Genomic DNA, 13833 nt, shown 5'->3' with positions numbered 1-13833 from the left:
TGATTCCCAGATTCCTGTGGGCTCTGTTTGTCTTCAGCAAACTCCTCCCTCCACAGACTCCATGTGACTACATTCGACCTATTAGGGAACAGAGTTTATCTTCACAGCAGGGAAGCTTCCTGTGGACTCTGTTCCACCCTTTAGCAAATTCCCTCCATCACAGTCTCCATGTGATTACATTCAGCCTATTATGGGGCATAGTTTAGTTTCAAAGCAGGAGAGGTCTTCAAACTCCTCCCTAAGTCTGTTAAGGGGCAGAGAAGATCTTCAATTTCCCATTCCCATTACAAATGTTTAGCTATAGAGTTGGATGAATATATTAGTTTATATTTCATTCTAGTGCTAATCTATGGAGTGAACACTGAAGACATGATCCTACCTTGTATACTATTGACCACTACACACCCTTATCAGACATTTACCTTTTTTTCTTTCTTTCCCTCTCTCTCTCCCTTCCATTTCTAACACTTTCAAATCCCAACTTAGTCACTCAGATGTGGGACATTGTAATAACTAATGTATCCATAAACACTTTGTTTCTGTGATGAATGGATTTCTTCTGTTTTCCTATGGTCATTTAAATGCAGTATGTCTAAAACATTTCTGAGGAAAATATTTGTACAGCTCTTTATTATAGATTGTTTTTTTTGAAACAGTATACTTTGCAGAAGCTTAATGCAAGATTTGTACATTTAAATACAAGTTGGAAGTTCATGGATGCCTCTTTATTTTGTTGAGTAATTTTTTTTAGTTGTGTCTGATTCTTTGTGACTCCATTTGGGGTTTTCTTGGCAAAGATACTGAAGTCATTTGCTATTTCCAACTGATGCAGACAGGGTTGTGATTTGTCCAGGGTCTGAGACCGGATTTGAACCAGGAAGATGAGTCTTGTTGACTCCAGGCCCAGCATACTATCCACTCTACCATCTAGTTGCCCTTTTGCTGTAAATATTAATTACTCTGATTTTTATAATTAATAAAAGTAATAATTAAACATTTACTTGGTAAATAATCTGACTATTAAAAGAATTTTGTTATTCATACTTGTATAACTTTTCTTTCAACTATTGGCAGTGGGGACCTTGCCTACTTTGATGGACTTAGTGAAACTATTCTTGCTGTGGGTCTTGTGAAACCAAAGCCTGGTAAGAAAGTGGAATACAGTGATCTCTCTCTCACACACACATACACATACACATACATACACACACACTCACACACACACAGAGTGTGTGAGTGTGTGTGACTCCAGATGGTTAGAATTGATATGTAAATGCTTTAAATGAGCTAGCTAGATTTTCTTTTGAATCCTTGCTCTTGGATTACACCAATTGAAATTAAAATAATTTAGACATAAGACTTCATTATAAATGTGAAAATAGCTTTTAATTTTAACCAATGAATTTGTTCCTCTTTCATTATGGTATCTAAATACTTGTCATTTAAAATTGATTAGAAGTGGTGGTATTTTAGATTTCTGTTTAATGTAATTTTCCAGTATATTAATTGTTAAGTGTACCATTGTTTCCAATGGCTACATTGTTCTTTTGGGTTTTGAATCCCTTCTCTTGAGATAGCTAAATGAAATCCCCAGTCATTTTACCTAATGTCTTTCAACCTGTCTCCTCTCCCAGTCCCTTTATAGTTGGAAACAAGTAACAGAATAAATGAATTAGAATTTTATCTCATGTCCAGTGTCTCCAAGATGCTAATTAGCATTGAAGTAGTTATAAATTACCTGAAAGGAGTTTAAGGGGGGGAAATCCAAACTCTCCCAAAAAACCTGAATTCCATATTTTAGGAATAGAAGTCATTTTTAAAGATGTATGCTTACCCTCTCTAACTGGTTTTCCCACAAATACCTGCCAAGTGAATTTAGTTTTAAAAAAATACAGGTTGTTTTAAAATCACCAAGAAATACCATCTTACTGTATTTGTGATCTATCACTTTGCTATGCAACTCTCATTCTGAATGTTAGTCATTGTAAAGATTCTTTCCAAATGTTTTCTTTTAACTCATTCAACTAAATGAGACATTATTTGTGATCTCAGGTTACTATTAATTTTTGAACGTCATGTGTTAGAAATAAAATATATTTTATATCAAGACTAATTGTACTAGAATCAGGTAATATTATGAAATGTCCTATATATAGAACAAGTTTTTGTTTGTTTCTATAAATTCATGTCTTTTGTCCTTAAGAAAGATCTCTTTATCTGAATTTGTCCTCTTAAAAGGTATTTTTCAGCCTCATGTAAGACACCTTCTGGTTCTGGCCACCCCTGTAGATATAGTGATTCTAGGACTCAGCTATGCTAATTTGCAAACAGGTATGTATGTGTATTCATTGTGTCTTAAATGAAAATATTCTGAATGGTTTTCATGTATTAATTTGAAACTAATCTACTTGACAATATTAACTTTATTGCCTATTTAATTGGAAAGAGTATAACATTTCCGCATAAGTTTGGTTTAATTATGGTCTAATTTCTCTGCCTAGCATGTAAATATGTTGATATTTTAAATATATATTTGTTCAGAAATTAGTGGTGAATCCTGGTCCTTGTGAGTCCTGATATTTGTTTTAGAGGCAAGATTTTATGACCTAAATACAGACACTTATTTGAAAGAAAGTGTTTTTACAAGTGCATTTTAGATGACTTGATGCTTAATTCTTTGAATACAGTATATGCTTAAAGGAGAGTCGTACTTCTGTGTATGTACCCATTGATTTAATCCATCCCAGACTTTTCCCAGACTTGTCTGGCAAATGATTTCATCATGTATTTAAGGATTTCTCCAAATGTTTTAGATGTTGTTTTACTTGATTATCAAGTAATTAATAAAAGAAATTAATATTAACCTGCCTAGCACATCTTAAGTATGACCAATTACAAAATTCCTTAGGTTTATCTATAATCAAATCCATTATTCGTGACAATATGTGATTGTGCTTTAAAAATAAAAAAGTAAAGTGGATATTTCTTTTAGAGTTATGAAATATTTCATTGTTTCTTTACTTAAACTAGGTGTTGGAGTCCTTAATGACAGCATGTCTGGTGGAATGCAATTACTTCCAGACCCTTTGTATTCACTACCCACTGACAATACTTATCTTTTGACAATTACTTCTACGGATAATGGTAGAATTTTTTTGGCCGGCAAGGATGGTTGTTTATATGAAGTAGCATACCAAGTAAGTATTCAATTTAAGGAAGCTAGACATAATTATCTTTTCATAAAGGTGGGGATGGTTAGATTTTTTTTGAGACATTTTATTTTGAAGATTGTAATGACCTTATGAAAATGAGAAATGTTCTGGAATCAGCATTTTATATTAGAGAAAGGATATAGAAAGATATGCTTAGGAAGGTTTTAAGTTGCTTTTCTAGGGTAAAAGATAAAAATCTTAAGAGGACAGACAATTTTTTAAAAATTAAGTCTTTTAGCAAAAGAGAATTCTACCTCTATAATGTCTTTCCCCCAGTTTCTTCAAATCCCATTGTCCTGACTTTCTAGAATTCTAGGTTATTTTCTCCAATTAGAGGACATATGATCAAGGAATCAGAATGAGAATTGATTTGTTAGCAAATATATGAATCATTGTTTCAATCAATCTGTAAACATTTATTAAGCTTCTACTATGTGCCAGGCCCTATACTAAGTACTGAAGTTAGAAAAAGAGACAAAAGATAGACTCTGCCCTCAAGGAGCTTATAATCTTTAAGTCCAAATTAATTGCCTTTAACAACTATGATTCTTCTTCAGTGATAGATTTTCTCAAAAATTGCAGAAATTTGTTAAATAAAATGTTTCCTTGTCTAGTCTTCATTCATTTGGCAGAATCACGAAATATTTGAGTTAAGAGGAATTTAAGTTTATCTGGCCTACCCCCCTCATTTTTTTTTCTGCTTTTTTTTTGGAAGGCAATTGGTACCCAAGGTCACATGGCTAGTTTTTGTGTTAAGTGTCTGAGGCCAGATCCGAACCCAGGTCCTCCTGACTGTAGGGCTGGTGCTCTATTCACTGTGCCACCTAGCCGCCCTGATTTTATTTGTTTTTTTTTTTTAAAGGTTTTACTGATGGTACTTGTTTTTTAGATTATAGTAATTTCTCAGTATATCTCCATCTCTATTGAGCCCTTCCTTGTAACAGAAGAATAATTGAGCAGAACACTTTGACAGAAGAATTACATCTGATAGTGGGTGCAGCATTCTGTTCTCTTAACTACCAAGTAGAGGGAGGTGTTTCACATCTGCCCTCTGGGAAGAATTTGGTCAGTTCAGTTTATTTGTTTTTTGTTTTGTATTTTTTGCTTTTTGCAGGGGGAAGGTAGGACAATTGGGGTTAAGTGACTTGCCCAAGGTCACATGGCTAGTAAGTATGATAAGTGTCTGAGCCGGATTTGAAATCGGGTCCTCCTGCCTCCAGGGCCAGTGCTCTATTCACTGTGCAACCTAGCCACCCCAAGTTCAGTTTATTTGAATCACTCTGCCTCTTACTGTTTTTATTACATGTTGTAGTCATACATATTTTTGTGCTTTTACTTTTTTTACTCTCTCAGTTCATGTTTTCTCGTGTTTTTCTGAATTCCTTATGATTCTTTTTTATGACATAATCATTCTGTTATCTTGCTATATACTGCAGTTTGTTCAGCTGTTCCCTGATTTGATGGGAACCTACTATGTTTCTAACTTTTTGCAAAGTTCTGCTATGATAATGCAATTATATGTAGGACATTCCTTTCTTTCTGTGACTTTCTATCAGGGATATAGGCCCATTAGAGTGCAGGATATGAACATTTCAGTGACATTTTTAATTTCAAGTTATTTCCAGCATGATTAGTTAGACCAATCCATAGCTTCACCACTGGGCTTTTAGTGTACATGTCTTCCCAAAGCCCATCCGACATTAACTATTTCTGTCTTTTCTCATCTTTGCTATTTTGGGTATAAAGTATAAGTTCAGAGTTGTTTTGATTTGCTTTCCTTTTTTTAGTGATTTGAAGCATTTTCCCAGATTTTCAGTTTATAATTTAAGCATTTTTTTAAAAATACATTTTTTGGTATCAATTGTTTTTGTATCATCGAAGTTTCTTCTACCCCTATCCTCTCTCAGAAGACCATCCCTTGTAATGTAATTTTTTTTTAAAGGAAAAAAAATCAGGAAAATCATCAGTATGTTGAAAAATTCTTATGGCAATATATGCAAAGTTCCATACTTGTGGACACTTTCCCCCTAACTTCCCAAATCTACAAAAAGAATGTGTATATAGGGGGAGAGGTGGTTATCTATTCTTCTCTTCTTTGGAGTCTAATTTAATTTTTGTAATTTTGTAATATTCTTTTTTTATTTGTGGTGGTGGTGGTTCTTTCCATTTACATTGTTGTAGTCATCGTGTACATTGTTTTCTTGGGTCTGCTTCCTTTACTTTGTTTCACTTCACATAAGTCTTTTCATCCTTTTTTGTATTCATTGTTTTTCCTTTGCAGCAGAATAATGTCCTTATGTTCATGTACCACAGTTTATTCATCCATACTCCAGTGGATGGGCATCTACTTTGTGTTCAGTTCTTTGGTATCACGAAAAGTACCTGCTATAACTAGTTTGGTGCATGTGGAACTTTCTTTTCTTTCTTTTTTTTTAAGTTGAGACTATCAGGGTTAAGTAACTTACCCAGGATCACACAGCTAGTAAGTGTCAGGTATCTGAGATCAGATTTGAATTCAGGTCTTCCGACTCCAGGGCCAGTGTTCTATCCACTGCACCACCTAAATGCCCTGGAACTTTTTTATCATTGACCTAATTGGTATATGTTTCTGTTGGTGGAATTTCTAGGTCAAAGTGTATGAACATTTTAGCCACTTTATTAGCATAATTGCAAATTACTTTCTGGAGTTGTTCTAATTCACAACACCAACAGTGAATAGAGCGCTAATCTATTGTTGCATTTCTTTTAAAATTTGTGGTCCAGGGGTGGCCAGGTGGCGTGGTGAGTAAGAGCGCCGGCCCCAGAGTTGGGATGACCTGGGATTGAATCCAGGCTCAGATATAGCACCATACCGAGAAACACCTGGCTGTGTAACCTTGAGCAAGTTACTTAACCCCAGTTGCTTTAAAAAAAAATTTGTGGTTCATATCCTTTACTTATTTATATCCTTCCTGCTTATTGAAGGGCAGTTTTTAGACTTATGTAATTGCATCAACTTACTACATATTTTGGATATCAAACTTTTCTTAGAGATATTTGATGCCCGGATATTTTTACTCATTTAACAGCTTCTTATTTTAGCTGAATTGATCTTGTCTATCAAAAGCTTTTGATTTTGTAATTTAAATTGTCTCTCTCATCTTTTAAAATATCTTCTATCCCTTTAATGTGAAGAATTCTTCTACTAATCATATATCTGAAAGGTGTTTGGTTTTACAGAGAAGGAAATGGATATACAGAGAATAATCCTGCAGGTGGTGGGATAAGTAGAACTTGGATCTCCTAATTCTGTCTATGGCATTTTATACTATTTTTCATGATTTCCCCCAAAAAACCACACTGAGAAGTTACAGAAAGTAATCATAGACACATGACTCAGAATTATAACTCCTTTTTTTTTTTTTTTACCAATATTCAGCATATTGATCCTCAGTAATATTGATTGGCTAAAATTTTTTAAAGTATAGAACATGTATGTGACTTTCCCCATAATGTTCCCTTGTTTGAAAGAACTCTTCTTGCCTAAAATGTCTTATGCATGTTAAGTTTTTATTGTTGTTAGCTTATTTTCCAGAAGTAATAATAACTTACTCAGGTTATAAAGTCAGCAACAGAATTACTGAATGAGAAAATCACAATGCTAAAAATTATGAAGAATTTTCCAGAATGGTTGAATATTTAAGGTCTTTTCTGATCCCCACCCTCCATTGTTACTGTTACCCTATCAAAATGACCTTTTATTTATTTTGTTTATAACTTTTCTCTTTCCTTTTTCTGCTCTTATCTTCCTGAGTACATAAATGGTGAATGTGTACCTTGTTCCCTACATTTCTCATAACACTGAATTTCTCCACTTCCATTTCTAAATGCAGAAACCTCTGGGGAGGTTTGCTGCCACTGCTATGATTGAGTCTTTTTTAAAGGAATTTATGGAGGTAGCCAAGAATCCGCAAACCTCTTATAATTGTGGTAGTGTGTTTTTCTTAAACACCTATAGCCTTTTCCTTAATTCTTGGTTAAGAATTTTCAAGAAAGGGGGCAGCTAGGTGGCGCAGTGAATGGAGCACCAGCCCTGGAGTCAGGAGGACCTGAATTCAAATCTGACCTCAGACACTTAACACAAAAAACTAGCTGTGTGACCTTAGGCAAGTCACTTAACCCCAATTGCCCTCCAAAAAGCAAAAAAAAAAATTTTCAAGAAAGTATAAAAATTAGTTTACCAGTACAAAGCATTTCCATACCAATACTTCCAGGGGACAAATAAAGATGACACATATGAGCAAACAGCTGTTCTTTGGCTAAATTCTAATGACATCCTACAGCTTTTAGTTTTTAATAGTCCTTTGTAGCCCTTGACATTTTGAGCAACAGATATACAATAAAAATTCAATAATTATTATCAGGCGGGGTTTGGGGGAGGTGGCGGCAGCTAGGTGGCGCAGTGAGTAAGAGCACGGGCCCCGGAGTCGGGAGGATTCGGGATCGGTTCCAACCCCAGATACTTAACACCCACACAAAAAAACTGGCCGTGTAACCTTGGGCAAGTTACTTAACCCCAATTGCTTTAAAAAAGTAATAATTATTATCGGGGAATTAATATAGAATTACAATCTTTTGTGTTTCTCCAGGCAGAAGCTGGCTGGTTTAGCCAGAGGTGCAGAAAGATAAACCACTCAAAGAGTTCTCTTTCTTTCCTTGTTCCATCTTTGCTGCAATTCACATTCTCAGAAGATGGTAAGAAACTATTAAAGTCATAGATTCCATAACTATACTTAAAATAGTAAATTGATGTTTTATTGGCAAATTTTCATCCTTATAGGAAAAACTATTATTTTACGTTGATTTTACTAACATATGGTGCTAGTATTGTGTAAATTCTTTACACAGAGATATCATGGGTATTGTTGCTAGGGACACTAAAAGCTATGTAGACAGGCCAGAAGAAATTGCTAAAAGATTAAACTATATACTAATTTAAATAAATACTTGCGATTACAGGTGAAAAATTGAATTTCTTTTTTGTATTGTCTTGGAAAGATTTGTTGGGGGAAATTGGTTTAGAACTGGACTTCTCATGAAATATGGGATACCTACATGTTAACTAAATGAAACTCATTTCTGTGAAGTAAATCAGTATATTTTTGGAAATTTTTTACTGTCTTCATGGAAAAGAAATGGATAAAAAAGAAAAATACAAGTCATCTAAAGTTCAGTACACATAGTACCTTATTTATTTATGTGGGGCTTTACATTTTTTCCAGAACATTTTCTATCTATTTATCAGTTTACACCTCACCAAAAACCATTCTTGGCAAAAGCTTTCCTTTAAGTAGTGTGAAATCTTTGTTAGACTGTATTGATTGGGAAGAAGGCTCTGAGGTGTAAAGGTTTGGTGTGGCACACTTACCTTGTTTTAAATGGCTTGTATTTGATTTTGTTTTTATTTTTCTTCAAATTTAGATCCCATTGTACAGATTGCAATTGACAATTCCAGGAATATTTTATATACTCGCTCAGAAAGAGGTGTGATACAGGTAACTAAAAATATCTGTCTAACATTTAAGAGAAAAATAAAAAAAATTCTTCTTAGTAGAAATGATTGGATCCTCATTAGGATATTCATGAATTTCTACAGCTGTTTAGTTTTTAAAAAGATATTCCCAAACCATTTCTTAAAATTCCTTTAATGTAGCTACTAAACTTGTCCTTTCTTTTTCCATTCTTGCATGAAAAATAGATGAAATAAGCTAGGATTGAGTTTGAAAAATTACATATGCATGCTTTTGTATGCCTTTTTTTTCTTTTTTCTTTGGAAAGAGGGAATTATTTGAACACAATTATTTAATTACAGGTTTATGATTTGGGCCAAGATGGAAAAGGAATATCCAGAGTTGCTTCTGTTTCACAGAGTTCTATTGTTTCTGCTGCTGGAAACATTGCAAGGTAATTGAAAAAAAGTAATATTAAGTATTTCATGTCCTATTCATTTATTAGCCCTAATAAATGAGATTGAGTAATGTCTCTATAATTAAAAAATTCATGAATTACAATTGGGATATCACTTCCATTTCTGAAAGAATGTTGACTACATATTCCAACTCTTATAAGAGTAAACTAAGCTGAAGTCTCCTCTAAAACAGAAGACTTGTAAAATTCAAGCAGTCCCATGAAAAAGCGAGATTTTATTTACTGTTCAGTCAGTAGCAAAGGTTGCAATACAAATTATGAACCTTGACCATGGCAGTGCACACAGTTGTGTTTTATAAATTTACTACTTATTCTTACCTGCTCTTATCCCATGGTTTGTTGTTTGTTTGGTTTTATAAGAAATTAATCTCTTTTTAGTGATACATTTTCTTTTGTTCTTGATGCTATATTATTAGGACAGATTTCTCTTTTTTTTTGGAGGGCAATTGGGGTTAAGTAACTTGCCCAAGGTTACACAGCTAGTTTTTTGTGTGTGTGGGTGTTAAGTGTCTTGAGGCCGGAACCAAATTTGGGTCCTCCTGACTCCAGGGCCAGTGCTTTACTTTCTGTGCCACTAGCCGCCCTGGGATAGATTTCTAATAATGACATTAGGTCAGAGGATTTGATCATTTATGTCTTTTTTTCCAGATTGCTTTTTTACAAAAAGATTCTATTGGTTTGTGATTCTACCAGTAGTAAATGAGTGTAGCTTTTTCTCAGCAACCCAACCAAGCATTTCATTTTTATTGCTTTTAATTATTTTTGCTAGTTTTGATACGTAAGTTTTTCCTCAATATTGTGTTCATGTGCATGTCTCATAGAGGTTAAAGTCATTTTTTCAAAGTTATTGTTAACATTTTGTGCTTCCTCTTTGGAAAATCTTTTCATTTCCTTTGACTTTTTATCATGGAGTAGGAATTAACTTTGTTCATATTTACTGTTCCTCATAGCAAGTTCTTTATATGTTGTTTTTATTTGCCATAAATATTTTTCCCACATATTTTTTCCTATAGTTGCCACAAATATTTTTCTCATTTCCCATTTTTCCCATATATATGTTACTCGTGTAATTTTACTTTTTAAAAATTGTTATACAGAAATTTGGCATTTTAATAGGTCTATCAAAAACCTCTAGAGAGACAGCATGATATAGTAGATAAAAGCTCTAGCCTAGGAATCAGTTCCTACCTCTGACACATTGTATGACCCTGTGCAAGTCATTTGTCTCTCACTGCTCCAGACAAATGTAGAGGAGACTTTTATAGAACAGATGCTGCCAGAACATCAGTGATACAGGGTGTTTCCTTGTCAGGACCTCCTTACACTCATGAAGCCATAGGTCTGCTACAAAAAGCAAGCACATCTATCTTGTTCCTAATAATTATTCTGTTAGTTCAGTACCAAAAAACTAATTTTCCCTCCCCAATTGAGATAAATGCATTACTCCATTTTCCTCTATCCTTTTTAAAGTGTTTAAGTTTGAATTTATGATTAACAGGAATTCATTAAAATATATAACTCACTATATCTTGTGTGTAATGTTAACCTAAACTATTTGCCCCCTAAATTATTAAGTTTTCTCATAAATTTGTTTAATAATAGCTTTTAAAAAAAACATTCTATGGGTTTATCGGCTAGTGGTCTTTTGTATGTATATATGTGATTGGATGTCTGGGATCTCATCATCTCTTCTTTAGATCTAGTGCTTTTTATGCCCATTAGCAGATAATTTTGATGATAATAACTTTGCAGTATGTTTCAAAGTCTTCAAGTGTAAGAACACTTTTTCTCTTTTCAGTATGCCCTTTCATATTCTACTTCATTTGTTATTTTCATTATGATTTTATTTAGCTCTATGAAAAAACCTCTTTGTATTTTGATTGGGATTAATTAAATAATTAAGTTAATTTTGGGAATGTTATAATTTTTGCTGTATTAACTCACTCCTGAGGATTAGATAGTATTTCATTTGTTTAGATCGTCTATAATTTTGCTCATTTTAGTTGGTTTTACTCTATCTATGTATTATTAGATTTGTAGTTTGCTATACTTTCTAGTATATTTTACAGATAAATTTCACATTCCCACAGGAACTTTTCCTTACAATTTAAAAGATGAAAGAAGCCTGCCCTTATCAGAGTTTCTATTCTAAATTATATTAATTTTTTATATATGAGAATGGGGGGGAGGATATAATTACTGTTTACAGTTAATATTATGTTACTAATAATCAAATCCAGCTTTTTTTTCCCCACTAACATATGCTAAAATTTCTTGTCCTACCTCAGTTATCCATGAGATAAATAGATCATGAATGTATTTCATTTTTGGATAACTATGAAGTAAGCATTGTTTTTTGCTGTTACTGCCTGTAGGGTTTCTTTTTTATGATACTTTCTTGGTCTTTCTCTTTATTTTTATTTTTTAAAGCAATTGGGGTTAAGTAACTTGCTCAGGGTTACACGGCCAGTTATTTCTGAGTGTGGTGCTAAGTTTCAGAGCCCAGATTCGATCCGAGGTCATCCCGACTCTGGGGCCAGTGCTTTTACTCACTGTGCTACCTGGCCATCCCTGGTCTTTCTCTTTAAATAATAATGTAAATGATGTTTGTGAATAATTTCATATTCTTTGACCTTGCTAAAGTAATTTTTTGGTCAAGACAGTATATTTTCTGGTTATACCATTAAATCATCTACACATAATGGTATTTTCACCTCTTCATTTCCATTGTTAATTCCTAGTGTCTTTTTTCATATTTTGCTGCAGTTGCTAGAATTTTCAATACTTTCTTAAATAAAAGTGGTGTAAATGAATGTCCTTGGTTTCCCTGTCTTTCTAATGGGAATTCTCCCGAATTTTCCCATTGTTTATTATGTTGGCTCTTGAGTATTTAAGTTAATCTTAAATTTGGTTGGGTTAAATTCAGCTGTGTAAAAATGTTTATTGTAAAAAATTTTCCCTATTATAACTTATTGCACATTTTATGACACCATGAATTTTTTTTTTAATTTAGATCTTTTCCTATTGTTTTTAGGACCATAGATCGTTCTGTTTTTAAGCCAATTGTCCAAATAGCAGTGATTGAAAACTCGGAATCCATAGACTGTCAGTTACTGGCAATCACACATGCAGGTATGTTTAAGTCATCAGATGAAGAGATAAGACTTTTATTTTCTGTTTCTGTCATGTGTCATTATATAACATAAAACTACATTCCACTATAGAGCTAGAAAAAGCCTTCAAGACATCTAGTCCAAACTCCTCATTTGGATAAAGAAGATAAAAAGAAGGCACAAATCATATATATTTCTTCAAATAGAACATTTTTTTCCTAAGGTTTATTTTGAGTGGATGAGGAAATCAATTGACAAAATTATTAAATGCTTACTGTGTGCCAGGCGTTAGGAATACAGAGACAAAAATGAAAGTGCTCTCAAGGTCCCTCTGTCAGAGAATATAATGCATTTTATAAAAAAATAGACAAAACTAACACAAAGTACAAGGTTGTTTGTGGGGGGGGCGTGGCGAGGGAGGTGATAGCAATTTTGGGGAGCTGTAAAGACCTCATTCTGGAAGTGTTTAGTCAAGCATTGGAAACTAGGGACTTTTGAGAGTCAAGGAAAGGAGGCCCAAGCTCATAAAGGTTAAGTAATTTTCACAAGGTTTTGTAATTCATTAGTTGCAAAGCCAGAACTAGACACTATATTCCCCTGACCCCGTCATGATTTTGGAATCTTCTACGGTAGTTAACCTCAAGCTGAATAATTGCTTCACCAGCAATTAAAAATACAAAAAAAAAGTGGTTTTAGTTGATTATGATAGATGCAGTTTATTGAACTCAAGTAAATATTTCTATGAGACAATTCAAGGGAACTCAAAGACATTATGAGTTTAGTAGAGTTCTTCATTTCTTACTAAAACTTTTGACAATGAATGTGTGCCATTGGCAAGCATTTTAGTTCCTTAATTATCAGTGACTGATATTCTTATTTTCCCTTGTGCCTAGGGGTAAGATTATATTTCAGCACATGCCCATTTAGACAACCATTTGCAAGGCCCAGTACACTGGTACTAGTTCATGTCCGCTTACCTCCTGGATTCTCAGCTTCTTCAACTGTGGAAAAACCATCAAAGGTGCATAGAGCTCTTTATAGCAAAGGTAAGTGCTAGAATATGCTTTTGTCATATTTTTTCATAGTGTGGATTTCAAGACAGAGAATTGCATCTTAAGTAGAATTATTTCAATTGTCCCACATTATGCACATTGCTATTTAATACTGTAATCAATTTAATACTTAAGGAGAATTAATAGGTGTGCTTTTCTGTTTTACATTTTATTACTTGGTGATGCTAATTTTTCTAAATCATTCTAAAAGTTCAAACTATTGAAAATGGAAGTTTTGTTTTACTTAAATCATGCCATGAATGTTGGTAAAACTGCTTATACCTACTTTACTATACTCTCTAATATGTTTGACAAAGATATTTAGCATTTCTGTAACAACTTTTTCTTTTTTTCTTTTTTTTTTTAAAGCAGTTGGGGTTAAGTAACTTGCTCAAGGTTACACGGCCAGTTATTTCTGGGTGTGGTGCTGAGTATCTAAGCCCGGATTTGATCCAGGTCATCCCGACACTGGAGCCAGTGCTCTTACTC

At 33.6% G+C, this 13833-nt stretch overlaps 1 protein-coding gene across 2 annotated transcripts in view; it reads left to right on the top strand.

Annotated features, from left to right (window-relative positions):
* The window catches only part of NUP155 (nucleoporin 155), a 52890-nt gene that overhangs the window by 6877 nt on the left and 32180 nt on the right, over window positions 1-13833 (top strand). For both annotated transcript variants that reach the window (XM_069096169.1, XM_069096168.1), the window contains exons 4-11: window positions 1075-1145; window positions 2239-2331; window positions 3031-3197; window positions 7841-7946; window positions 8673-8746; window positions 9064-9155; window positions 12214-12311; window positions 13186-13338. In XM_069096169.1, coding sequence (XP_068952270.1) covers window positions 1075-1145; window positions 2239-2331; window positions 3031-3197; window positions 7841-7946; window positions 8673-8746; window positions 9064-9155; window positions 12214-12311; window positions 13186-13338 — 854 coding nt within the window. The remainder of the gene's footprint in view (window positions 1-1074; window positions 1146-2238; window positions 2332-3030; window positions 3198-7840; window positions 7947-8672; window positions 8747-9063; window positions 9156-12213; window positions 12312-13185; window positions 13339-13833) is intronic.

The sequence above is a fragment of the Petaurus breviceps genome, unplaced genomic scaffold (assembly GCF_028583685.1).
Source record: "Petaurus breviceps papuanus isolate PSGF00001 unplaced genomic scaffold, PetGlider_PUasm1.0 229, whole genome shotgun sequence".
NCBI classification, from domain to species: Eukaryota; Metazoa; Chordata; class Mammalia; order Diprotodontia; family Petauridae; genus Petaurus; species Petaurus breviceps.
The sequence above is the reverse complement of the archived record's forward strand: the minus strand, read 5'-3'. Positions and strand labels throughout refer to the sequence as shown.